This window comes from Chaetodon trifascialis, chromosome 5, assembly GCF_039877785.1.
Source record: "Chaetodon trifascialis isolate fChaTrf1 chromosome 5, fChaTrf1.hap1, whole genome shotgun sequence".
NCBI lineage: Eukaryota > Metazoa > Chordata > Actinopteri > Chaetodontiformes > Chaetodontidae > Chaetodon > Chaetodon trifascialis.
Genome location: NC_092060.1, coordinates 8,950,302 through 8,978,020, shown reverse-complemented (window position 1 = coordinate 8,978,020; position 27,719 = coordinate 8,950,302). Strand labels below are relative to the sequence as shown.

At 39.7% G+C, this 27,719-nt stretch overlaps 2 protein-coding genes across 3 annotated transcripts in view; both read right to left on the bottom strand.

Moving 5' to 3' along the window:
* Positions 1 to 2,558: 2,558 nt before the first annotated feature.
* On the bottom strand, positions 2,559 to 5,264 carry LOC139330932 (beta-1,3-galactosyltransferase 2-like). The gene is made up of 3 exons (XM_070962166.1): positions 5,256 to 5,264; positions 3,979 to 4,272; positions 2,559 to 3,158 (listed from the first exon to the last, which is right to left on the bottom strand). Exons 1-3 carry the CDS (start codon positions 5,262 to 5,264, stop codon positions 2,559 to 2,561), a joined length of 903 nt encoding a protein of 300 aa, XP_070818267.1.
* A 7,510-nt stretch (positions 5,265 to 12,774) lies between these two features.
* Positions 12,775 to 27,719, bottom strand: part of il1rapl2 (interleukin 1 receptor accessory protein-like 2) — a 390,657-nt gene continuing 375,712 nt past the window's right edge. The window contains exons 10-18 of one of the 2 annotated variants that reach the window (XM_070962120.1): positions 27,318 to 27,458; positions 27,056 to 27,116; positions 26,041 to 26,153; positions 21,078 to 21,223; positions 20,864 to 20,941; positions 20,627 to 20,743; positions 18,459 to 18,581; positions 15,648 to 15,887; positions 12,775 to 15,173 (exon numbers count right to left, since the gene is read on the bottom strand). In XM_070962120.1, the coding sequence (XP_070818221.1) occupies positions 15,075 to 15,173; positions 15,648 to 15,887; positions 18,459 to 18,581; positions 20,627 to 20,743; positions 20,864 to 20,941; positions 21,078 to 21,223; positions 26,041 to 26,153; positions 27,056 to 27,116; positions 27,318 to 27,458 (1,118 nt within the window). In that variant the 3' untranslated portion in view covers positions 12,775 to 15,074. The remainder of the gene's footprint in view (positions 15,174 to 15,647; positions 15,888 to 18,458; positions 18,582 to 20,626; positions 20,744 to 20,863; positions 20,942 to 21,077; positions 21,224 to 26,040; positions 26,154 to 27,055; positions 27,117 to 27,317; positions 27,459 to 27,719) is intronic. The other variant, XM_070962121.1, reaches the window with a different exon arrangement.

Below are 27,719 nucleotides of genomic sequence, written 5' to 3'. Positions count from 1 at the left end.
CTGTGTCTCACTGCATAAATATTCTTGAGAATCAATAAGATTCAATCTACTGAAACAAGAATTTCCGCATGATTAAACACACACATCATTTCACAGAATGGAGGCTCATTAAACACCTTGAGAGTTCATACAAATAATATAATTTAGGACAGAATGAACGGAAGAAAAACAAACTGGGAGGAAGATAGTGGGCAGAGACACAAGATGTTTGAACATCTCTCAAAAATATTATATATAGTTTCTCTCTATAATGTATGAAGGATTCATTAACTTATACAACCAAGGGCCCAAATAAAAGATCCTGCAAACCCAACACTGCATCACTGCAGGAGGCAAATGTATTTAATGACGAGGTGATATGATGAACTGACCAGAAAATGATGAGAAAATGATGAAAATCCCCAAAATATATTTAGAAACGCATTAGATATGAAATAATTACATCGTAAAATTAACATCCATTGTCAAATTAAAAATCATAGATAACTCGACAGTTAAATGATTCATCTTCTCACTTACTCCACCGTAGATCGAAGTTTGAGAGCCTGTTGATCGATTTGTTTTTAAAGGGCTTCATTGGCTGCAGGCTTGACTGATTTCTGTGAACTGTGTACAGTTTGAGATTTCATAGAGAAATAAAGCTATCATTTAGCACCTAAAAACAGGAGATAAGTACTAACCTGTCCTCACCAGAAAAACCACCATATATTATTATGATGAACTGTATTTATATTTTGACCTTTCGAGTCATTTAGGTATGAGGGTGTGTTCTCATGTCATGCAGCCTAATTCCCCACAACCATTCAGCATACTTCACTTCAATTCTTCATAAAAGGCTCAATAATTTAAAGGTCATTTTGTTGTTTGTGATGCAGTGGAGAAATGTCTTCTCTTCAGGTGATCTTTTTTTAGTTGAGGTTTCTAATTATCTCTACAATCTAAAGTACACACTGTAATTTGTGTGAGGCCTCTTCTTTCAAACAGTGATCAGGCTAACTGAAGGGTATTTACAGTTCAGTTAGAAACTGGCCTGACTTTAATAAAAGTCTGGGATAAATTGAATGTGACCTGATGACGGTGGTAGATGAAAAGTGAATTACCTAGATACAGTAAGTTATTTCAATTTATCCTGCGTTGAACAGGAATACCAATCCAAAATTTCATGGAAATACAATCAAGACTCGCTGACAAATTTCAGTGTGGACAACCATCAGACTGACATTGCCTTCTCCAGAGCCATGCCGATAACGTGCCAAAAAATGACTTAAACGATATGGATGATCAGAACAGATGCCAGCTAATTTTCTCCCAGTCAATTTGTTGATCACTCAGACAGCTGACTGATCTGTTAGCATATTCCTCAGAGACAAAACTTCAAATTGATCACGAACTTGAATATTCAGAGTGCATTTTCAATAGTTTTTTGTTGAAGCCGACAACTGTGTAAGAATGTGGGGCAAAAATTTACCGCATTTAAAAGAAAAAAAATTACTTGTGCTACTGTTACTGCACAACGCTCCTCAGAAAGAGAAATACTGTTGATGATGTACTGGTATGTCGTTCACTCCCATCAAATACTTTCCATCGCTCAGGAAATCAGCGTGACCTCATTTGGTCATCAGTTTCATTTGTTATCAGGGTGCAGAAGATTCTGTGAGCCTGTGTGTGACGCATACTGTAAATGTTTTTAGTTGGAACTTTAATCAGCAACAAAAAGAATTTATTGCTCATGAAGTGTAGAAAGGATTTTTTGTTCCAAATTATGACTTGCTGGTGAATATTCTGGTTGCAACTCAGCGTACAAAATATCTAACAAAAAGTAAATCTGCAGGCTAGTATGATGATGACAGTAGACCTAGCAGGGTGTATAGATCTGTTATTCCTGACAGCGCCTTTAATTAATATTGTCATTACACACATAACGCTAGGATTGCAGTAACAACTGCTGTTTTTGCAGCACACCATGTGAACCATCTGAAATTGTGCTTCCTCCCTTCTATGCGGCAGTGGCAATTATTGTGGTTAAAGTGATCCACATTTTGTGCTTATCCCTGTAGAATTATCAGGATTATCATGATTTTTCTTCCTGCCATTAAAGCTGCTTTAGAAATAGAATATTGAGCTTAACATTCTACATGTAAGTGCTTGAAGTGCAAACAACTCCAGCGTTTCACAGCGTGGTGACTGTTAGGCTTGCTTACTTCCTGTATTTGTTCAGTTTGATTATACCACCAGCTATGACATGTTAGGTGCACGGCCTCAAGAGCAATTTTAAAAACTGCATCTTAAAAGCCTTAAATTATTGACATCTTTACAATGATTTTTGCAATCTCTGCAATTATCAAGAACAGACTTTGCTCAGCTTCAAAATGTGTTGTCACAGTTTCTGTTTTGCATCAAAAGTCCAGACCATACTTCAAAGATAAATATCTTCAAGGCAGTAACTTGAGATGTAAACAGATTGGCATTTTAACAGTTGTGTTGTGCAACACCGCCATGCGGAGATAAGGCGCAGCTTTAAAACAGTCACAATTTTTGGAAACCACAGGCAGAAGTGCTCAACAGCCACTTTGTGCTTGAGTCTGATATGTTACCCATACCTCTGAAAGCTCTTTAGAGTTCTGTAGTATTGTTGTAATGACTGAGGTCCAATAACAGCTGTCTGGAAAATAAGGTACTGTTGTCCTAAACAAACCACTATGAGGAGGATCTGTCAGGGCAATACCCAGATGTCTCATACACAGTCCCACGTACACATCCTCAATGTAAACAGCTTTAACATGTGCAGATGCCTCCAGTATCTTCTTGGGTAAATCCATTGAGAACACATAGCCCAGTCCCAGGGCATACGGTGGGTACCTTGACTCGGAGAAGGAAGAAACGGGCATAAACCACTTTGAATTATGGTCTCGAAGGACAGTAGCACCCCTTGTCACCCTTCCTGTCATGTAGAGACTTTGAGGGGCTCTCAAAAGCATGTCAACGAGGTTGTGGACATTCAGGAACATGTCCGAGTCGACCTTCATGGCGTAGGAGGTTTTGGGGCAATGGGAGGCGAGCCATTCAAACATGATCATGGTTTTAATGGTGAGGTTATTGTAGCTGTCCCAGAAGTTACTTTGGAGAATGTCATGATGTCTCTGGCTTTCCTGGAACACCTGCAGAATGGGCACCAGGAGATTTAGAGCAGTAGTTTTGGCCACGTAGCAGCAGCAGAAACAAGCTGGCAAACAGTTGCTTATTTAGTTATGTTTCTGGTGATCTGATGAACCTACGTCAACTATTCACTCTCCTTTTAGGTGGTCTGTTCTCTACCAATTCCTGAGAGAAATATTTGGCTTATTAACGCAAAATGCTCCTGTTTGTCCACCATCTAGTCACTAACTTTGCCATGTGGTGCTGAGCAGGTACTGTGCCTGGGGTATTTCAGAGACTTTTCACTCAAATGGTGGCTGCTGCTGCAAACAGGGTGGTTGAGGGTGTTGAGACCTGGAAAATCCAGACAAAACTGAAAGATGCTAAAAAGCTCTGTATGGCTGAGGGGAATTACAGTGCTGAGTGATAATCCCCTGTTCACATGACTTGCCTTCATTTGGTCCATTGTTAAGACAAAAATGTTGATTTGTGCAGCTCTAATGTCTGAATGCTTAGAATTCTTCATTATTGTGACACAGCATACACAGATTGTGCATTTTGCTCGGCTGAAGTTATAACCTGACATCTCAACCTTCTTTCCTTTCTCTGCTCTGATTACCTTGTGAGTTTCATATTTTCTGAAGCATCTGCTGTAGCACATTCATGTTGGCCTATTTATTTTGCGAACAGCAAGAAAAGAAATGAATCTGGATTCTCTCTCTCTCTCTTTATATGTGTGTGTGTGTGTGTGTGTGTGTGTGTGTGTGTGTGTGTGTGTGTGTGTTGATGATTGAAAGAGAAGGTGAAAGAGAATTCAGTCATTTCAAAAATAAAACAACTCACTTGCTCCTTAAAGGGCTCCGTCCCTCCTTCCTCTTTTGACTGTCCCAACAGGAAGTAGCAGCTGACCACTTGGCCCAGCACCATCATTTCTTTACCCCACGTGTTGCGGATTGTGTCACGTGCCTCTCTGTTGTGGGGTGCAACTGGGATCATCAGAACCAAGAATGGGCTTTCTTGCTGACATCTATCGGGTTCGTCCAGTGTGAAATGGTAGTGGTTTGGGTATGCCACAATGTACCGTGATGCTGAAGGGTCATCTGATGCAGTCTGCAATCTCAATAGCACAGGATTTATCTTTTTTTTTTTTTTCCTTGTTAAAATGTCTGCACTCAAATATGAGCTTCACATCTAGAGGCCAAACAGAAAAAGGAGACTCTATTGCTGGAAATGGAATATAAAATTCCTAATTACGTTACTATCATTAGTGTATAATCACCTGGACTTAAGAATTGCGTTCCTTTAAAATGAGCTCTTTATATCTAAGGAGGAAGCAGGGCCTCTTTCACAGAGTCTGCCCTTTTGCACTTCCATGTGTGTACAGTAGCCCAGAATGGACAACTGCAACTTCCCTGTTAGCTGCAACTTAATCCCATACATCTCGAAGAAAAGAAAAAAAATTCCATGCTTTATTTGCATAAATTTGACTGTCGGGCTGTCTGTGTAGTCTGCGTTTATTCCAAAACAGCAAATGTACTGACTGTACAGATGTTAGATTTAGCTAGCATTAAGCCAGCTGTTGATTGTTATTAAATACTTCCAAACTGGTGTCTTGTTAAAGCATAATGTTCCTATTTGTACATGTGTGAAACACACAATATCTGGTCTAAATAGAATTAGGAGTTAACAGGAATCTTTGATGGAGACGTGCTGAGTAAAGTACTATAAAGTAATGAGTAATGTAATGCATTGTAATGCATGTCATTGTAAATCACACATCCTAAAGCAAAATTATGTCCACTCACACCCTCTTGCGTCCTTCAAATGACTCTGTATGCAATTGTGCAGCTTGTAAAATTCATAATGCGCTCTGTGTGAACACACAGTTGAGAAAATCTATCCTATTAGCACTTTAGTACACCAAAAAGTTATTAGCATTTATGTATGATTAACTAATTACGAATCTCATTTAACTGGCTCAGTTTTAAAGAGTTGAAATTGGACAGCTGAATATTAAAAAATCTATTTTGGAAAGAAACATTAAAAAATATTGCTTGACTCGATCCTGGTAACAGAAGCAACAAAATGCAGCTGTGTTATGTGCGTGGATTTTTCTTTACCTTAGACATTTTGATAGCTGCGTTTACTGGCCTCCATATCCGTGTGATCGTTAAAGTTCGCATACTTACATACTTACACTGTTAACTGAAGTAGTTGTCATATTGTTGTCATACTGGCTTGACCATGAGTTTGTTGTCCAAAAGTACAAAGGCCACGGCACTTTAGGGATTGGATTGTAGGACATTAACATTAAAGTTCCCATAATGAGGAACAGCATCAAATAACAGAACCATCGTCGAGCTCTTGTCCAAGGAGTCTTTTCACTGCCAAAACAAAAGTCAAAACGGACATCTTGAACGGTCCTTTTGCACACCAGAAGCCCTTAACTATCCATTACTGGATTGGAATCAGAAAGCACTTTGCTAATATCGCCTCTTCCTTGCTCAGTAATGTAGATGCTCCTGTTGAGGTGTGATTTATTTGTACGTGTTTAGAACAAAGGAAGGATTCTCTATTAAGATCTGCATCTAACAAAAACCAACACAGCCATGACGTGTGCTGGACTTTGTGCAAGCACTAAAGCGTGACTAGTGGGATGTGTGTTCACTCATTCTGCACAGGCCTATTGATATGTAGCCTGTTATACTGGGCATGTTTTACAAGCTTCTCCGTTGGCTTCGAAGTCTCTTTATGCAGTGCCCTTTATGACACATACAGCAGTCAATCAAGAAGCTCTAAACCACAGACCTGACAGGCTCTCAGCATTTAGCCACGAATGGAAACAGATGCTGAAATCATACTCAAAAAACCTTTTGCAAAAAGATGCAAAGCTTGCCCAAACCTCTGTGTTTTAAAATGTCTACACGTTTCCCTTTTCATTTTGTCTTGCAGTAACGTATGAAAAGGGATCCCTTATTTACAGTGAAACTGTGGAAGGTGCAGCATCATTTCACAAGTATGACTCAAATTGTTCCTCTTTTTTTTTTTTTCTTTAAAAAATAACGTTTGGATAATTGAACACTACAGAATACATTTTCCTGTCACAGGACTCTTGTCAGCGTGTTGGTTAAGGTCCAGTAAATTTGCGGTGAGTATTTCAGTCAAACACTTCGTACACTATGTAAAGCAGTGTTGAAGTTAGAGTTCCTTTAAGGTTAGAAATGGAGTTTACACGGTTTACATCGGCTGCAACGTGCAAACAGTACCGGCTTTCATCACCTGATTGTTGAATGCTAACACTGATCTCAACTTTAACAGTGCAACTACTATGCCTTTTTACTTACTTTACATCAAAAGTCATATTAACACTTACTTTACATCAAAAGCCGTATTATGAATTAACACTGACTTACTGTGTGTTGTCAGAGAGTTTAGATGAGACTATATATATATAATTTTATTTTATTTTATTTTATTTTATTTTTTTTCCCATGTTGGAAATTTAGATATTGCACTGTATGGAAAATTTGTCATTATAATGAAAAAAAGATTGTATTGATATTACAGCATTATGAGCTACAAACTCACATTTTCCTTTGTGTTGAACACTCAAACATTTTAACCACATAGTCAAACACATTTACACACTGCCAATAAAGACATTAGCTCTAATGTTTGCAGTCTCAACTATAATCAATTTGTTCAAGCCATTTTAATGATTGCCATACAGATTTCTCATAAAAGCTTTCACTTTTACAAACCACACTGAGCGTTGGACTGAAGTGGATGATCCCTTCAAGTCAATACATTTTACAGAATTAAAATCTAGACTTACCATTTGGAAACAGGGCTCTCCAGCATTTTTGAAAGGCAATGAGAGAATAATTTCCAAGCCAATTGCAGTGGAAACTACAGCAGGCTCACAGACAGACAACAGGTAAGAATGAGGATGTTGCCGTTGTCTGACAGTGACTGTATTGTGGTTTGTGGTGGAGTGTGTCAGACGAGTACACCAGGCCTCCTTCTGAGCAGACAGCAGACTGCTGAAAAAATACATGTGAAGACACAAGCTGATCAACTGCGCAACATCTTAATCAAAAATGCTGGATGATACTGGATAATCCTTACATTAACTTTTGAAGAGCCCGAAGGAGCTTTAAGTGGAAATATAATCAACTTGACTCAACGTGCACTCATAGCTTTGAGTCATTATTGCAACACCGTTACATTTACCAGAAGAGATGGAGAACACTACTCCGTCTCTTTCTCCTGTTTGAACTCTTTCTCTCTACAGATTTTAATATTCGCACTTCATACATGGTTTCATACACGGTCGACTGATTTTTTCTGCCGTTGCAACAATTTTTTTACAATTCAGTTGTAACATTTCATATGCACTGATGCAGCCCCCAAAACTTCATACGGTGATTTCTTTGGTACATACATAATATCATGAAATATAGTGATGAATAGTAGCTTTAAATGAATCAGTTCTATTAGCCTTGCCTTAGCATAGGTGGACAAATCTTTTAAAGATTCTCCTGACTAAATTATGAGAAACTGTGAGAAGCTGTGTGATTCTCAATCAATCACAATTCCAAAGATGTGTGTAGACAAACATGTTTGGAATGACTAAACTTTTTTACTGCATGAGAAGTTATTGACTTGATATTCTGGTATTAGTCTGTTTACTGAAAATGGGATAGGATGCAATTCTTCATTTTGAATGTTGGTGGTGGGGTTCCACATTTTCCGCTTATTGGAGGTTATTTTCATATTAATGTGTTTTCCCACTTTCTATCTGCACAAAAAAATCATGCAAATATGTCATCTGTGGCAACTGGGTGATATGTGTCTATTTCCTAAGAAGTATTATGGTGTTACTGATAGGGATGGGAATCGAGAACTGGTTCTTTTTGAGAACCGGCTCCCAGTAGCTCAATTCCTTGGAATCGTTTGCCTGCCTGGTTAACGATTCTGCTTATCGATTCCGCCAGTCTTGCACATGCGCGATAATGTCACGCACGCTGCATTGTTTTGGTTTCGAACGTAGCCGATATGGCATAGAGGCAGTGCTGAAGGTAAAGTTGAACTCTTACAACTGATAAGGCAAAATGTGGTCAGCCTAGATTTTCCTCAAAGTATTTGATTAACGTTTGATACTTTTTTAGTAAAGTTTCCCAGTAACTTCCATTTTGTGTGGTTTATGAGTAATATATTAATGGTTCACTGGGCATAAAGCGACATAAAATTTGCCTTGAGAGTTGCAGTCACAGCCTTTCTAAAGCCTCTTTGCAACATCCTCACAATCTCCAGTGTATCAGGGACTTTTTATCTGAGTATTTGTCATCGTGAACATCCTGTTCTTCTTGGTCAACATCTTGCTTATAATATTTCACAATTTAGAATACACATAGCTGATATGACATAAGTGCTCCATACATTAGGTGAGAGCTCATTGTTTGTTTGAAGCAGGGTCATGTGAATCATTTCCACCTTATTGTCAGTTCCATCATCATAGTTTGATAACAGGCCCAGTACACTAAGCTTTCCAAAGAGAAGTACATAGTTTAAAATGCAATTTTAGTCCTATTAAGACATTTTAAAATTTTATATTTAACACAATTATAAAATGTTCTTCATGAAGGTGTTTGTCAAGGAGCAAAATGTTTTTCTTGCAATACAATATCTGATTTTAGCAATGATGAACATATTTAGCCACAGTAGCAGCACGGCTTTAAGGATGGCAATGTCGGACTGCCAGTCGGTCCAGACTGAAATATCTTAACAACTACTAGATGGATTGCGATTAAATTTTGTACAGACATTGATGGTCCCCAGATGATGAACTTCAGTGATCCCCTGATTCTTCCTAAAGTGCCCTCATTAGGTCAAAGCTTCAGTGTGTCCAGTACTTTGGTTTATGACCACATACCTGCTAAAATAAAAACATTCCCATCAGCCTGACCTGTTAATTGTGCTTTGTGCTAAAAAAACAAATGTTGGCATGCTAACAGGCTAAACTGTGAACATGTTGACATTATATCTACTAAACACCAACATGTGAGCATGTCATTTTATCAGTTTGTATTTATTCCAAACTGAAACTTTTCCTCAGAGCTGCTTGCATTGCTGCAAACTCAGTAAAGGTTGGGGAAAGATGGTAGTATTGGTTTAATAATGGAAAAACATAAAATTGACTTGATCTATGAAACAAGATGTGTTTTCTGCAGTCCACAATCTTTTCCTGAACTTACCCAAAGTGCTTTTGTTGCCTAAACCTAATCACATCCAGGACTCACACCGTGAACCTCTGTCACCAACATCAAGGTCATATGCTTCCCTCAGTGTAAAAAAAAAAAAAAAAAAAATCACTTAACATAATCCAGGGAGCAATTACATTTCCGAACAAAGAGTAATTGGCTAAACAACTGAAAAGTGTACAAACATAATTTTTCTGAGACAGGGTTAATTACCTGCAGAACATTTACATAAAATGCAACAAAAGAGATAGTGCCTGCCAACTGTGGTTCTCAGCAAACCTTAGCAAGTCAGCAAATACTGCAGGGATAACCAAAAAACATAAAAATGCCAATTTCTTATTGCACCTGAAATAGGGCCATTTGAAAACACATAGTTTGAACCAAATCAGGCATTCATACCATCTTGTTCATCTACACTCACAGGGAGAAAAGGACATCTTAAAAAACAGATAAACGCCCCTTGGTTTTGTCTCCCTATAATCCCATCTCTGCATACAGCCACCACGCATGGGCCACCCTTACATATTGGACACAAACTCATACAGGCCCCAGAACCAGCAATCCCTACCCTTCCATGCAATTTGTAGTTCCTTGCCCCATTTCCTCCTTCTTTCTCATTTCTCCTATTCACAAAATTTGCCACATGGTTTTTCATTTTATATCATCATTTTTATGAGTGCAACATTTTCTCTGATTGTTCAGTATTTACCTTTCTGGTGGTAAAACATTACATGAGGCAGATATAGCACAAAGTACAGTTCTTTTCAGTGTACAATGCTCTGAGTGAGCACACTTCTTATAATGCTTTGTGGTGTGTATGTATTGTCTTTTGTTGATTTTGTGTGGTCACTGTGTATTTTGCAGAGCCAGATTGCCAACCATTGGTCTAGTTTATTCTGTCCAGTGAGTGTGCAGAGTCCAACCTGAGGGATTATTTATGAATATTAACTGAAACTGCTTACGGCTTTGAAACTAAAGCAGAACAGAAACTGATCAACCACAATCTAAATTTACTGTTGCATATGAGACGGTACACTACAAGCTAACGCTGTATCACATCTGTGAGACCATGAACTTTTGAACTCCACCATCTTGATGAGTTCTGTGCAAGGAAACAAGGAAAGGAAGGAAACAAGGAGGAACAAGGAAACTGAGGTAAACAATGCTGACACCAAAATTTCATGTAAATCCTCTGGAAGTGGAAGTGGTGGAATCACTCAGATATTTCCATCCTTAAAGCCATTTACTGTGGCTAGACACAAAAGAATGCTCTTGACAATATTCCAGCGCACCAAACTTGTTTTCATACAACCATGAATCTAATACTGCTGCAAAGAATAAAGCTCTATTTCTTATGAGGTAATGAGAATTAAAAAAAAAAGAACACAGAAATTAAAATTTTGCTTCTATGTATTGTTCTTCTAAAGTTTCAAATATATTCACTGGGCAGTTAAATAGTTACATGGAGTTGTGTGACAGTTATGATGTTCACTTGGGGAAATGATAAACTACTAAATGGTACTAAGTATGGTATGCTAAGTGTATATACTGAAGTGTATTCCTAGGAAGGATGGACTTACTAAGTACATTAATAATAATAATTATAATCTCCAGTTAAACACAAGTTCAGAAATAAAAATTTAAACTAGTATTTCCAAAAGTTAAAAGGAGCTGAATGCAAATGACACCATCGTCCTAAAGGTGTGACAGTCAAAATTATTGTTTTTCTGAACATTTTTATCAGTACAGTTACAATCTCAAGAAAAAAACAAGAACAACAAACAAATAAACAAACAAACATGAACAGCTTTAAACTAATTACTTAATTTCAGAGAATGCTTACTTACCAAACAAATAATAGCATTATTATTAGCCATATAAGGCCGTATTTGTCAGTACTGTGTTTCCTCAAATAAAAACCAGTAGCCAAATAAAAGCTAGGTCTCGAATAATGGCCAGGGGCATGGTTGACACAGACAAAAAAAGGCCCGCTCTACAATACAGGCTGGGGTAATAAACAAGAGTTGATAAGGTCCCAGTGGCTGTTGCATTACATGAATGCCAACTAAGTACAATGTATATTTCCATCACTTTGATTGAATAAATTTAACAATACAATCATGCTATTTTCAATACCTTGTTGTTTTGGATTACTGACTGACTAAGTTCTATTGTCCAATTTCATTCAGTGCAGTCATATATGTCTTGAAGAGTTTCTGTTAACTGAAATGGTGAAATAGATGATGGAAGTGTTGTGTTTGTATTTATAGCCTAAGGCAGTCATGCAGTAATTTTAACAGGAGTGGATCAAAACACTGCTTCGTATTAAAACATGACCTATTATACTTATCAAACAAAGGGGAAATAGAAATAAAGGCCTGCCTCTAATACAAGCCTGCTTCAAAAAAAGGCCTTTTACCACCCGCAGCTGAGGTAAAGAAAGGCCCTGGTCACTATTTGTGGAAATATGGTATGTCTAACACAAAAATACAGCAGTTTATCATCAGAATTATTTTCAGAATTAAGAAAGAATTGCATTAGTGATTTAAAAACCAAGAGGCAGGAAAATAAAAGGACTGGGGACATATCCTTGAGGTACTCCACTTTGTACTGTGATAAAGGCCAGTGCTTTAAACTTCCAACATTTGTTGTAACTTGTTTGATTTTACAAAAAATGGTGGAAGGTAACTAAATCAGTGTGTCTGTTTAATTGGTTATAAATCTAATTGGAGGGCTCACTTTCTTCCTTAGAGTTAGTAGAGAAAATGGATACCACTCTCACACATGTATGTTAAGTAGGGAGCTACAGCTGGGAGGCAACCCTGGCTTAACGATTGGAAGCAGGGGGAAAGAGAAATGGTCAGAACATATAACTCCCTCTAAAACAACAAACAATAATTTCTGTTTGTGAAATAATTAAACTGGTGCGATACAATGCATTAATTAGTGAGTTTGGTACATATATTTTTGAGCTTTGGAGACAACAGGGTTAGCTGTTTCTGCTTTTAGTCTTTATACCAAGTTAAGATAATTGCTCAAATATCAATTAAGTGTTGTTTTAACACAGCATTACTTTTCCAGTTTGCTGATGTATTTTCAGCACATTCTGCTTATTAGGCAACATACTGTGTAGTGATTAATAAACACTGATTTGGTTTCCCTAAGATTCTTTCTTTGTGTTAATCCCTAAATTTTAAATGTCCTCTTGAATTTGTTTCTGCTCAATGAAGCCTTTGACATACCCAGCTCAACATAGCTCAAATCCTGCTCAATTCACAGTACCTCACTACAGTTCAGCTCAGAGTTATTAGGAAATCCAAATGACTGGGAAGAAAGGAAGTGGGCTGGGAGTCAGTTATAAATGTTACAGGAGGAGTGCGGGAGGAGCATGACACATAAGTAAGATGACAGTTAAAAGAAAGGATAAGGAAACAGCTTGCAGAGAGTTGAAGTTAAAAACAAAATTGAAACAGACAAGGGGACAGTGGTGAAGAGGCAGAGGAAAGAAGAAATAACTGTTGGGTCAGACGACAGGCATCCAAAATGTATAAAACAACTCATATGATTTTTATTTGCTCTCAATTAAATTATTTGAACCAATATATCCAAAGAATAGTCAAAGAAATCAGCAGAAATCAAAAGACAACCACTATACTATGTATATTGCCATTGAATATAACAACGCAAATAATTAATTATTGTATCAAACAACCTCAAATATCCAGAATTCATTGGTTCTAATAAGACAATGACAGTACCTTTGTGTAAATTCAAAACATTATTCACTTTGCTTAAATATCATTGTAATAATCTTGGTTTCTTAAAGCTCACAAAGAAGAATGTGGTCTGGTTCGGTTTGGAGTCCAACTTTGTATGCAGTGAAGCCCCCTTTGGCTGACTGGTAGTGGTTTCGATTCCAGAGTGAAAGGCCCAAAACATCAGTCTGTTAGCAGGGTTGTACTGCCATCGGCATCCATCCATCCATCGATTCCATCCATCCGTCCATCCATGCATCCATCCATCCATCCATTGATGAAAAGAGGGACATAATGAAAGCAAAAACGGGCTCTGGGTTTCACACACTTAATGAGGGTGTTTAACAGAAATTGTAGAAAACAAATCACTGTCATGTATAGGTCTATGCATAAGTTATGGAAGCTGTACAGAGATTATTGCAACAAACAAACATTAAAAACAAAGCCTGGCAAAATTTCTCATCAACCCTCTAGAGGGATATAACTCTTAAATAAAACAAAGGAAAATAAATAATACAAATGTTTTTGGAGGGACACCTCCTTTTTTCCCTTTATCAGATTGTATCTTTATTTCATGGCTGGACAGAAAACAAATATACTGTATAAACATAAGACGTTTATTCTCCTCCATGTTAAAGGAGGCTGCGAGAAATGATTGTGTCATTTACTCATTTATCTATGTTTATTTGATTCTTTTTTTTATCTAAATGGGTGGTCATGCAAATAGAAAAAGCCAAGTCCTTTATGCTTTTAGCTTGATGGTAAAAGTTGGTAGGTAACCTCTTGACCAGTTCACCTCTTGATGAGTTGACTAGTTGCTGACTACTGGGTTACAAGGTGAAGAGCTGGCTGGTTTTCAGTCTCATGGTGCCTTTTAGTATCCTCCCAGCTCAAGAGGTAACTAGCCTTTTAGTCAGCTAGCTTACGACTAGCTATTTTTCCATATACACCAGCTAACTGTGCTTTCTCAGTACTTGAGTTTAGCAATTGCTTTACGCATCACTTCTCATCTTGCTGTAATCCATTTCTTGTAAGTCAACCATTTTAGCCTCTGAGAACCAAACCAGGTAGCTAGCTAGCTAGCTAGCCAGGAATTGTTTTTCCAAGAGGTTGACTTGTTGTTTTAAGGTGGACTGGTATTCCAAACTCATTGCTTGACGTCTGCCTCGTTTACTGACAAGCCACCAAGTCAACAGGTAGATCAATATACTGAGAACTCGATCGACTGGCATTCTGATATTACGCTACTTTTGTTTTCCAGTCAGACTGATATTTCCGTGCAGTTAAGAAGCAGACAAATCAACTGGTTTTCCGGGTACACGGCTGGTGTGAGAGCAGACTGCCATTACGAGACACTTGCTTTTTTTGTGCTCCAAGGTCCAACTTGGTATCTTGTTTGACAAATGGAGTACCCAGTCCTGTCTGTAGACACCTACTCACAAGTATCCTGGACCTTTACATTGACTTTTCCAGTTCATTACATCCACATGTCCATACCTGTCTACAAACTCTCTGCTCCAGTCAAATGAGTATGACCAGTTGTGTTGTATAATAGGGCTCCCTCCCAATGGTCGTGGCTATACATCTTACAATTTGTATCAGTCTGTAACCAGTTGGTAGGTCCAAAACCAGTGCAATCTGTTTTTGCAATCTGAATCCGTCTCTCTGTAAGCAGTCTGCAACCATTATGCCAGTCCATTGTGAATCCCAGGCTTATACAGTCTTTAAGCTGTCCTTTGCTCACAGCTTGGGATAAAGTGGCCCAAAACTAGTTTACAGGCAGTCCTTCCTGGAAATCGAGGCTGTACACAGTCAAAAAACCCAATGAAAACCAGTCGACCAACCAGTACCGCATGTCCAAAGCCATTGTAAAAGCAGTCTGTAAACCAGTGTGTAATCCAGTACCAGTTGAGCAGTCCTTCTACCAGATGTCAGAGCTTAGTTCTCTGCTGGTGAGCGGTACGAAGGTGCTGTTCAGGTGGAGTTCTGGCTTCTTCCCAAGCGTACTGCTCTGAGGAACCTGGAAAAAAACAAACACAACAATGATAAGCAGGAATCTCACCCGCACAACAACTCCTAGCAAAAATCTAAAATTCAAAAGAGGAAACAGGCGCTGCATTCTATAGAATATACAGTACTACTGCATGCCAATAGTGCACCATGCCTCATATATGACAGCTATACTGCATATGACAGCTATTTCCCAGTGTCTTAAAATGAATTACTATTGTAGGTTGGTTTATATGAAGATACTATTCTCTTTCTACATTTTCTTTTATCCAAACAGACCTCTTGTTCCCCAGTGAACTGCTCTGAACCCCTGGGGAGAAAAGAGGGGTTTTATTTTTAAAGTGTTTAAACTCTGAGAACATGCACATAAACAACAGCATGGAAATTCAAGAAAAGGATACACTGTGTAGATGTTGGATGCTAGAAACTAACAAGGAACTGCAACAAAACAAAACAACAAAAGTGGTCCAGTCTTTTCTCCCACCTGTCCATTCAACAGTGTCATAGGGATGTTGCAATAGACATGGCGTCCTCCTGGGCCCAGAGTGGAGAACTGCACGGTGGAGGGAGGTGGGAGGGGAGGCGACAGGGAGGAAGGCTGTGTGGGAAGCTGGAACTCATAGCTGCGGCAGAAATGCCTCATTTGGGCCGCTGTAGCAGTGTGACCGCCTCCCAGTGGCAAGGTCATTTGGTTGTAGTCGGGGATCTCTGTCGCCAAGGCAACCTGTGGTGAGAAAACAAACAACGTATTATTCCAAGAGGCAATTAAACCCAACATTTTCAATGCCAACATTCTGAAGAGATTTTCAGAATTCTGTTACTTCCAGGATGAATGTGAAAACAAGCAATGGAAAAACATGAACTCTGTGAAGTGTCACAAGTTGAGGTGGGACTTCACCTCTTTTTCATCATAGGACCTGAAGTGAGAAAAGACAGACTCATCTTTGTGCCAGAACAAAGGAGGAGTAATGTAAGTACCATATAATCATGGCCTCGCATCAGTATCAACTTAAACTGACATTAGTCAGGCAGGAACGTTGGTCTCTAGTGAAGGTTAGGGAAAACAGAATCCCCCTGGAGGGAATGTCAGACTGAAGAAGGATGCAGCGTTTAATGTGTTGACAATTCTGTCTGACATCAGGCAAGTTTGTGGCAGCCACACAGCATCACAATTTTTCTGGATCTGTCACAATGTATTCAGTCTCTAACCTGTTGCCATTTTCTTTCATCTGTTCACCTGCTAAGCCAGTACTTTTCCCATCCTCACTCCCCAGCCAGGCACGTCCACCTGCCCGCTCACCTGAGATTCATTCCCAATCAGTCCAGTATTTAAGCTGCTCTCCCACACACACTTGGTACCAGACTGTTCTTTGCATTATGCAAGACTCTCCAGCATTTATTATGGGACTGATCTCTCATTACCAGACCTGCCTGCCTGACTTTGCCTGATCTTCTGTTGTCCGGTAAATACCTCTGCCTTCTGTGTCTGACTAAGTGCACTTCCTGGATCTTTGTCTGCTTGTGACTGTTGAATGTTTAGCTTGCCAAATATTTCCAGAAGACTCTCAATAGATTTGAACAGAAAAACAATCTTGCCACATCTTGTTCTTTGACAGACCATAGTTCTGAACGGGACATTGATTCGTACTCTAGCTTATTCGTCTCATGCCTGAGATCAAAGTCAGTGAAAGGAACTTCCGTGTACTGGTGGTACTGCAATTGGGTCCAAAATCAACCCGTTACAGTGCATTCTGGCCAGTCATGGACCCAGCACACTCCACCTCGCCACAAAATCTCTTCAAGAGAGTCAAGGGAATCCTGGTGAGCCACACCTTCATTCAGACCTCTTCTCAAAGAATGCTGTTCCAGTCCAAGCTCCTCCTCCCAGAAGGCTCTCACGCTCTGGCTACTTTCCTATGCCAGCATCATGGATGAGGAGCTTGCTCGCCAGCTGGGGACAGAATGGGTTCCACTCTCCAGACATATTTCTGCAGTGACCTGCTTGGAGCTGTAACCCACCAGACCACACCTGTTCACGTCCTGCTATCCGGCAACCACCATGAGCACATCCACATGCATCTCTCTCATCCTGGGGTACCCATTGTTACATCGTCATAACCCCCACATTGACTAGACAATGGGGGCCATCCTGGGATGGAGTGCTTCATGCCACCAGGTCTGCCATACAGAAGCCACAGACCTGCAGCATTCCTCCTCTCCGAGCTTTGGTCCTGACCTGCCAGCAGTTCCACCATGGCTACCATGGCTACAGGGAGTCTTCAGCAAGGCAAAGCCTCCTTCCTCCTCATTGCCTTATGACTGCGACATCGACCTGCAGCCCGGCAGATCCCCACCCAAGGGACGCCTGTAATTGCTGTCAGCAGAGAAGTCATGGAAACCTACATAAATGACTCTCTGGTGGGTGGCATCAGCCCCTCCACTCTTCATCTGCTGGAACAGACTTTCTTTCTTCGTGGGTAAGAAGGATGGTACACTGTATTGACTACAGGGCTCTCAATGACATCATGATCAAGAACTGCTCCCCACTACCCCACATCTTTTCTGCCTTGGAGCTTCTTCAGGGGGCCACCATCTTCATGAAGCTAGGCCTCCGCAACACCTACCACCTGGTTCGGACCCGGGAGGGGGATGAATGTTCTTTGAATTATGCAAGACTCTCCAGCATTCATTATTGGACTGATCTCTCGTTACAGGATCTGCCTGCCTTTGACTTTGCCTGATCTTCTGTTCTCCATACCTCTGCCTTCCGTATCTAAGCGTTTTGCCCTACACTTCATGGATCTCTGCCTTCTTGTGACTGTAGAATGTTTGGTTCGCCAAACATATCCAGAGACTCTCAGTAGTTCTGAATAGCACATCATTCTTGCTGCATTTTGTACTTTGAGAGACAATAGTTCTGAACGGGACTTTGATCTGTACTACGGCTTATCCGTCTCTGTCATGTCACATCAAAGTCAGAGATACCGACTTCCATTGACTGGTGGTACTGCAATTGAGTTCGAAATCAACCTGTTACAGGTTCAGTTAGGAACTGATATGATTTTGGTTAAAAAAACCCTGATGCACACATATCTTTAAACAAAATGTTCATGTTCTACACCTTCAAAATGGGTTACTTACAATATTACAGAAAATGATATAAGCTGGTCAAATTTTATATGCTTGAATAGTATTGTGAAAGCTTGACTGATAAAATCTGAGTCCTAACTACCCAACCTCTGGTTTCAGAAATACCAAGCCATCAGTTTGAAGTAAAACACGTGAAATAGCTGACCTGATGATGCCCATGCCGACTCTCATTAGGGGGTGCCAGTGAAGCGGAAGTGGTTGTCATGGCAATGGTGGAGACAGTGGTCTGTAAGTCACCAAAGAGGCCCTGTTCACCGGAGTCCATCACCTGTCCCCACAGAAGCACAATTATATAGCTTTCACTATGCAGCTTTATACGAATGTTTGATTTGTCAAGATTTTATCATATTGTAGCAATTACCACCATGATAGGAAAAGCATCAGAATACATATATTAAAAGATAAGACAAATGATGGTCTATGTTTCTTATTTTCTTACTATCCTATTGTCCTTGTGGCCAGCGTCATATGGTGCATTTCCATTACACAGTTCCAGCTCTACTCGACTCGGTTCTAGGTTGAGTTTCCATTACAATTGAGTACTTCATAGTACCTTCTCAACCTAGGTGGAGTCGTCATACCACGGCTGCGTGAAACTGCCATGACAATTTGTACATGATGCAAACAGAGCCGACAAACAATGGAGGACATCGAGGCGATGTTGTATTTGCTGCTCGGTTTGTGGCTTTTTGTCAAACACAAAGCAAGAGAAGAAACCCAGAGAAGACTTCGGGCTGCAAGGCAGAACAAACCCGGCGTTACAATGGAGGGGGCGGGATTGTTTTTCCGGTGTTGGATGTCGCAGACCAGTGACGACACTCTCCGGCCAATCAGTGGCCGACAGGCTGTTGACGTCACACATATAATACTGCTTCTACTCGCTTGGAACCTCACCAGAGCAGGTACTAAAAATAGTATCGGGTACTATCCCTAATGGAAACACAAAACAACCGGGTAGAGTAGAGTCGAGTCGAGCCGCGCTAGTGGAAATGTGGCCATACTGTATATCTTAAAGTTTTGTGCCATAGAGCTCCTTATTGTTCAAAAGCCATGAGAAACGTATTAGTGGGCCACACTATTATGCAGGGTGACACATTCCTTCAGAAAATCATACATATACACCTGCTGTAAATACTCATGAGATCACCAAATGTATATTAATCCGCACCTCAAAATAGTCCCCAACAAAGGCATGCTATTTATGAGTACCATCTGATGAAAACTACAGTGCCCAACATTTTATTCTAAAAAAAAGAATGTATTTCTAGAAGGAAAAGTATAGTATATAGTCACATAGATTAAGGCAGTCCATAAAAGGTTGGACTTTGGCTTTCAAGAAGTTAGTAGGTGTGTTTCTTGGCCCATAAACTGAAGAGTCATTTTACCTATTCTTTGTTTCATTGTGTTATATCAGCCTTTCCAAGCATGAATAACTGCAGACCATCAGATGTTGATGTCGATCCATTTAAACTCACAAAGGCCTGAAATTTGGGGTTGTTCTATATGTGGTGTTTTTTTGGCTTTGAATATAACTGCTCTCAGCTGGACCAATGAATAAAACTATAGGAGCAGTTGGAATTCTTTCACTGTAGTATAATCACACAAGAAGAAAAATCACAACTTCACACAATAAGCAAAATAATAACCCCTAAAAAGTGGCACTTGATAATACTCTCATTATAATCCAAATTCTACAACATTAATTGTAAAGACACCAAGGGACATTCAGATGATATTTTCCCATCCGTTGCACTTATATAGTTCACTCTGTATTTGTTTCTCCATAATTATTCTTCAGTACCAAGCAGCATGACAACATCTCTTGCTAATCAGGGCACACACCACCTGAGGTGTTAACACATGGCAAACATGTCACATTTTTCCCCATTGTGATTTCAATTTTCATACATTACCTGTATTTATCAAGGCCATCTGGTTGTTGTGAATATGTGTACCCCAGGGGAGCATACGTAAACATGCAGACTAAATTTCCACTGCATTTTTTTCGAGGCTCCTGGACATGCAAAGGAAATAGTGTTTTTTTGCCTCTACACCTGTAGCCATATATGATATGTATAATTTACGAGTAGAAGGAAGAGTTTCGGTACATATTTTTTTAGATGGGCAAATTCATCTATTTTTAAAACTACTTAATGCCAGAAGATTTAAACTGCACGTTCCTACTGTAGAACTTCTTTTGGTCGTTAATGTAAAGTTTTGTAGTTTTGTTCTTACAAACAGTCTCCGTTTGTACGTGATTGTAAAAAACTGCAATATAATATAGAAAAGCTAATTTTGGACTGTTATTCATACCTGGCGTCTGGACAGTGTCTCTCTGCGTTTAGCAGGCATCTCGTATACCACCTGTTTCCAAAACTTAGATGACAGCTCATTGCTCTTAGGACCCCTCCACTTGATGATTGATAAAACCTGCGGAGAAGAAAGATTTAAAAAATTATCCTATTGATTTAGTCTCCTGCGGTCTAATGACACTGTTCAGATCACACCCTTCTTCCCCTCCCTCCTCTACTCATCCGTCTCTCTGTGTACCTTGATTGTATGTTTAAGTGCTTCCACCTCTTGGTAGTTGATGACATTCTTCAGATCTGCACACTCTATCATGATCACCTGGATACACAGAATGCAAACAGGCAGAGGTGTTTGAAAAGGGAGAAATACAAGAAGTACTTCACACCCTCTTTCAGCATATAATAAAGTAATCGAGCCAGATTGTTGTATTTCCTTTGTACTCCCAACATCATACCTTGATCTCCCCAGTAACCAGCATGGAGTGGAGACGTGTCTCTATCTGGAAGATGCTCCATCCTCTTTTGGCGACAAACTCCGGAGTCAAAATGATGATCAGACGCCTGCTCTGATCCACGCTACGAGCCAAGTCCTCAATGTAGGCTGGGAGAGACAGACATGGAGACAAAGTGAAAGCTAAAAAGAGAAAGAGAGTTAGAGAGGGGTGTCGTTTAGAATGAAATGAAGATCAAAATATGGTTGGCGTCTTGCAATTTATTATATAACACAACAGAAACAGTTCAATCCAGAATCTGCGGACAGTGAATGTGTACCAGTTTTTGTCAGTGATGCTGTCTTCTCCAGTTTGTCATTATTATTTCAAGTAGAAATGAACATACAAACACACTAACATGATGAATGACATCAGCCTCATGTTTGTGCACGAAGCATGGAGCTGAAGTCAGAATGTGGTTACCTAGCTTAGCATAAAAGCAAAAAAAGCTAAGAGGGAAAAACCAGTTGGGCTTTGTCTGTACAGAACAAATAAGCACTAAAGCTCATCAAGTCATGTCTCATTGGTTTAACCTGTGCATAAATAATAATGTGGTAAAACAGAGAGTTACATGCTGTAACCATTTCCCAGCAAACAACAGCTGGGTGCAGTGGACTGTACAGCTTACTGAAGTGTCATCGCAGTGACGGTACAAAGTTTGGTGCTGTGTGTAAATAAGGCAGCTTTAGCGTTGTTGCTAGGTGAATTCCATTTTTTTTTTGTTGCTAAGCTTGCCAAATACATCTCCACTTCGCTCCGCTCTGTGTCCTCCTCTCACTTTGTGAAAAAGCAAAGAAGTACATAGCATGTCTCAAAATGTTGAACTATTCCTTAAACATCTGTTTTGTCCAAAAAAACCTCTGTGATACAGTCAATGCACTTAAATCTGTCAAAGAAATGAACACATCTGGAATCAATTCGTAGGCCTAATGTTTGAGCAGCTTTGCTGGGTGGCTTTTTAGAGAAATAGCTCAACGCTTTGGGAAATATGGGGGTTCATAATAATTAGGAAGTATTAGAGGTGCTTGTAGGTGTATTTTGGAATTTTGCTGAGAGCCGAGGAAACTTTTTCCTGTGTAGCCTAGCGTAGCATGCAGATTGGAACTGCATGCTACGCTAGGCTAATCACCTCAGATATGATACAGTATGAAAGAAAGTGGAATCATTTTCTTCACCTGACTTGGACTGAAAGCAACAAAATCTATTGTCTCTGTCAGAATGGTGAACTGTGCATGAGTCATGCATTTTTTTTCTCAAAAATAACGATCAAATCTAAGATTTAGAAAGTCTTTTAGTCATTACGGACTGCAAGAAATGAAACAAAAGCTTCAAAAGGAAGAAGCAGAAATAACTGACATTAGTAAGCAGGGAAACCTCCCTTCATAGTATTTGCCTTCTTTTTGCTTGTGGCATCCTTCAACTCATTTTGTTCAGAGATGACTGGAATGAGTGACAGGAGAATATAGTAGAGTGACAGAAATGCTTGTGCAGGAGTTTTGGCCCTGACACCGATCAGTGAAGTCAGCTCTTAAATGGAGATCAGAGTTGTGCTGCTACACCACCAGCTTTAACTTATAACTTGGGGAGGAAAGTGTGAACTTGGGGAGGTGATATGTGATATATGAGGTGAGATGTGAAAAGTGAGTCCATTGCATCTGTGCATCTATCTTATATTACATATAAGTGCAACAGTATCCTTCTCAAGGGAGTATTATTTTAATACTCTTTTGTATATAGTGTACATGTAGATAATTTTATTGTGTATCCTTTCTCTTTGTCTCTTTGTTCTTTTTCTGTGTCTCCTTTTTATTCCTGCTGTCTGCAAAATTTCCCCAATGTAGGATCAATAAGGTTTATCTTATCTTGACTTACATCTGAGGCAGAGCTATTGTATGTGTCAATATATGAGTCAATACACAGCAGAGTCCAAACACTGTTTCAAAAGCTTATTTTTCATCCTCACTGTGGTGTTGTTGCTTCACACAGACCCCAGTGGAAACACATCTTCCCAAATTCTCCTGTTACCAATTTGTGACATTCTGTTTTTTTTTTTTTTTTTGAACGTGCGTCACTGAAATTGCTCATTATTTCTAAAATTTGTAGTTACTGAAAATGTATGAAATGTTCTGTGAACAGTCTCTGTCTCTTTGTCTCTCTCCTCCACCATCTCCTCACTTGCTAACTAAATTAATGACAGAGACTCTCCAGCAACACATTGCAATTTCACGCTCAATTTGAGGGGCACAAATAATACAGAACATCCCAAAATTCACTCCCTTTCTTTCTTTCTTTCTTTGTCAGGTTTAATTTTCCATCTGTCTCTTATCTTTCACTCCCTCTTCCTCACATTTAACCTCCTCTTTTCTCTGCTGCCCTTCACTTCCTCTTCCCGCTCTCTCCTTTTGAGGATTATGTAAATCAATTAATGAAATAACACAAACCAATGACCCCGTCCCCACCTCTTTCTGTCCCCGTTGTTTATTTCTCGCTCTCTTGTTAATTTCGGAGGGCTAATGGAGTGGATAATTGAATGGTGTATTTTAGGTCGCATCGCTGTGTTGCTCTGTCAGTGGCTTTGGTAAGCACTGAAAAGGCACCTCTCTTTGTCTCTGATTCACTCGTTCAGTGTGTTTTTCACACTGCGTACCCTTTGGTTCGTATGCAGCTTAGACAGAGTTGTGTGTGTAGTTATGCACGGTGGCCATTTGTTTTTTGGATGTTTTCAGGGCACAGAGAGGAAGCCTAATTTTGGGAGGAAATATGACTTTCTCTGCTGTTTCCAGAGGGCGGCGTTGGGTGTGTTTGTCTTGAGTCTGGCAGACTATGTAGAGCATGGAAATTCATTATGAGCCATATTTAAATACACAAGCATTTTAGGAGAAAATGTTAAACCATGCACAGAACACACATCCGTTTGTTACTTCCTAGCCAGATTGCAGTTATTTTAGCAACTACATTCTTTTTTTTAGGAAGTTTTTTTTGGGCAAAAGAAACATGATTTTGGTACAAAATGCTCGTACACAGGGGATAATGGATCAATATTTTATTTCATGCATTAGTTTGGTACTTCAGTTGAATTAGCTGGTGCCTGAGATGTGTTTTACATTCTTTTTAAAGCAATGTGAGGATATATTACATATTCAGTCCCCTGAAGCGCATAGTCATGTTGTCTAATAAACAGTCACAAAATACCAAAGAAACAGACTGATTTGTCTGACTTTAAAACGGCATCAACTGACTTTTTGGCCACTTGGGGGGCAGTGGAACAAACAGCACTGACATATTGTCATCTTATGAAGTGTTAGAGAGCAGCTAAGCAATGTCAGCATTCTTTTGGAGTTGTGGTGATGGTGAATTAAATATTTAATCTTCCGTTGGCTCTGTTTCACCTCCTGAAGGAAATATCTTGCTCTTTATCTATTTGACATTTCCATGAGGGAGTACCATGACCGAGTGGAAAAACACAAATGTTGGTGAGAAATAGTGGAAGTGCTTCATCAGCTAGTGAGTAGCTGCTGTGCTGTCATAAAATTATCCCTGGTCCTAACTGCAGGAATGTGCTGATCATTACTGGTACCAGATTGAACGTTAAAGTAGCCTGTTTGATGCAGCCAACAGAGCCGAGCCCGCTCCTTGTACAATAACTAACTTAATACTAACTTAATGTTCTTGCTCATCCTCAGCCGTTTTTTATTTCTTTTCTTTTAATTTGGTACACAAGACTGCAGCATCACACACAACGCTTCTATCAGTTTGACTGACAGCTGCTTCACTGTACACCGTAAGAATGCGCACGCACATTTGGAAAAATTTTAAATGTGTGTTTATGTGAAAATCAGTGAAACAGATGGACCTCACAACATTTCAGTCTCAATGCTTCATTCACCATCCTAGCAAGGCCAGATATGACCTTAACAATGATGGATGTGTATGTGTGTGTGTGTGTGTGTGTGTGTGTGTGTGTGTGTACTGAGAATACTGACAAATCTGTATATTATATCACATCTACCTTCTTCCTTCATATTCTGCATGCACAGCCACAGTGCCTGGCAAAAGCATCTGGATTGTTGGAGAGTTTTTACATTTTGATTGTGAACATCTGTGGGCAACAGTTTCACAGAAGACAATGCTGCCACTGTCCAGTGAAAACTATCCTCAATATGTTTATTTTAGTATATCGGTAAAATTAAGGGAGGTAGACAGACAGATTGATGATGTGTGAGTTAAGTCCCCCCCCCTTGTGTGTGTCAGTGATGCAATTGCGTGCAGGTGTGCGGGCATGTGTGTTAGGTCAGAGCATTGACAGATAACAGCAATAACAGTCATATTTCCCCTTCCTGTTGGACAGAGAGTGACACACAACCCCAGAAATAATGACAAATGGGGTCTGTGTGTGTGTGTGTGTGTGTGTGTGTGTGTGTGTGTGGGTGTGTGTGGGTGTGTGTGCGTGATCTATATGCATCCTGTATAGTATGTGTGAGCATTTGTTGGTGTGAAAGTGAGATCTAGGGATGAGCTTGCCCGAGGAAGGAACAGACTGTGTCTGTGGTACAATGTGAGAACATGAATGGATGAGAAACTGTGTGTGTGTGTGTGTGTGTGGGTGTGTGTGTGTGTGTGTGTTTGTGTGGTTCTTGTGTACATGGGGTGTTCAGCTGATATTGTACACTGATGTGTGTCTGTAAGTGTGTTATGATGAAGATCCGCATACATTCTTATTTATTCTGACAGTGTGATGAATTCTGAGTATTGGGGCCAATAGTGACCTAGAGTGAGAGACAGGGCGTGTGTGTGTGTGTGTGTGTGTGTGTGTGTGTGTTGGGGGAGGGGTAAGGTAAAGTAGATAGATAGATAGATAGATAGATAGATAGATAGATAGATAGATAGATAGATAGATAGATAGATAGATAGATAGATAGATACTTACTACTGCTGGGTATCAGATCTCGGTCTGGTATAAACAGCTTGTATCCATAGTGTTTCTCTAAAACATCGGGCAGGATCTCCAAAGCAAATGTTTCCTCATCGCTGCTCGTCCTGCTGGGGAAGGGGATAACATTTATGGCTCCACATTCAAAATCAAATGCAAAACCATCAGTGACACGAGCACCTGGTGGAGGCTGCAAATTCATTTTAAAGGGTTACCAGATGAAAATGAACTTCAAAACCCAGAAATTGTGTAATATCACTTCATTAAGCTTGATGTGATGCACTATTTTTGTTACGGTGGCCATCTCACAGTAAGCATGGCTTCACTGTAAAGCAACTACAACAGGCAATGAGTTGTAGTTACTATGCTTAGCTTAGCTTAGCTTTAGCTTAGCATTCTCCCTGCACACCTGAGGTCTGCACCAAGTGTCAGCTCATTTAAATCAGGGTTGAAAACATTATTATTTGCTACAGCTTTTACTTAAAGTAAATGTATTTGCTCAATGGTTTTAATCATTTTAAATGCTAAATTATTATTGTCTTTTATTGGTGTCTGTTTTTAATTTTCCTTTAATTGTATTTTATTTTTATTTTTTTGTTCTCTTCTAATCAAAATGTATGACTTTTATGCTTCTGTAAAGCACTTTGAATTGCCTAGTGTATGAATTGTGCTATACAAATAAATTTGCCTTGCCTTGCCTTTATTGGGGAAATATGTTTATTCACTTTGTATTCCCGAGTGAGATGAAAAGATTGAAATTTGTATCATTGCTCCACACTGTTTCAATATGTTGCAGCTATTCAGGTGCACAAATCCAACGCACCTCTCCAGCATCCCACAGCAGTTTACAATGAATTGATTACCTGCTGGGGGGCGTGGTTATTTTGCAAATGATTTGATGTTTTTGTGTGTGATTCAACAGAGAAGTAAGGAAATGTAGAAACCAGAACTCAATTCTCTGTCTTCCTTAAAAATGAATAACATATGCTGCATGTGTCCAGAGGTAACTGACCTGCCCAAAGAGTCCAGGTCCACTTTGGTATAGGACAGATAGGCGTCATACTCCTTATTATCTGTGAAGAGAGAGACGGCGAGACAGAACATACCGTGAGTACAGGCCAGGTGCAGGTTACTGAGTGTGAGTGCTGCCGTCTGCCATGTTTGAAGTTCTCCGCTCTTTCTTGTGCGATATGTATGTTGATTCAAGCTCTCTATCTGAACACTGCTGTGGCGTGATTGGCCTGAAGTAAAAGCAAGCACACACACAGGCTTACCGTCTTCAGTTTCATCACTCCCAAAGTGTCTCCTGTAGCAGAGCAGGATCTCCAGGTTGTAACATTTGTAAAGTGCCGTCAGGACTCCCAGCAGCAACAATATTACCCCCAGACCACCAGCCAACTCCAGACGATACATATCTACAGAGAGACACAGCAATGGCGGGAGTGGAAAGAAATCAATGAGATTTATATCAGTTATCGTTCAGAGGACCACTTATGGCGAGGTAAAAACAAAATAATCACTTTCTCCAATATGTCAGACTTTGAACGCTGTATTACTGAAGCTCAGTTTTGTTTGTGTCGATTTTCTTCTGTGCCTTTTGCAAACTGGTTTGCTCACGTCTGAGTGTCTGAAGTCAGTCCACAACAATTTGACTTCAGGAAATATGAAAAATCAAA

Excerpts from the sequence above, each read along its gene's own strand:
- LOC139330932 (XM_070962166.1), bottom strand. Across the intron at positions 3,159-3,978 it reads CGGAGCCCTTTAAGGAGCAA|GTGTTCCAGGAAAGCCAGAG; the intron begins GTGAGTTGTTTT and ends CCCATTCTGCAG.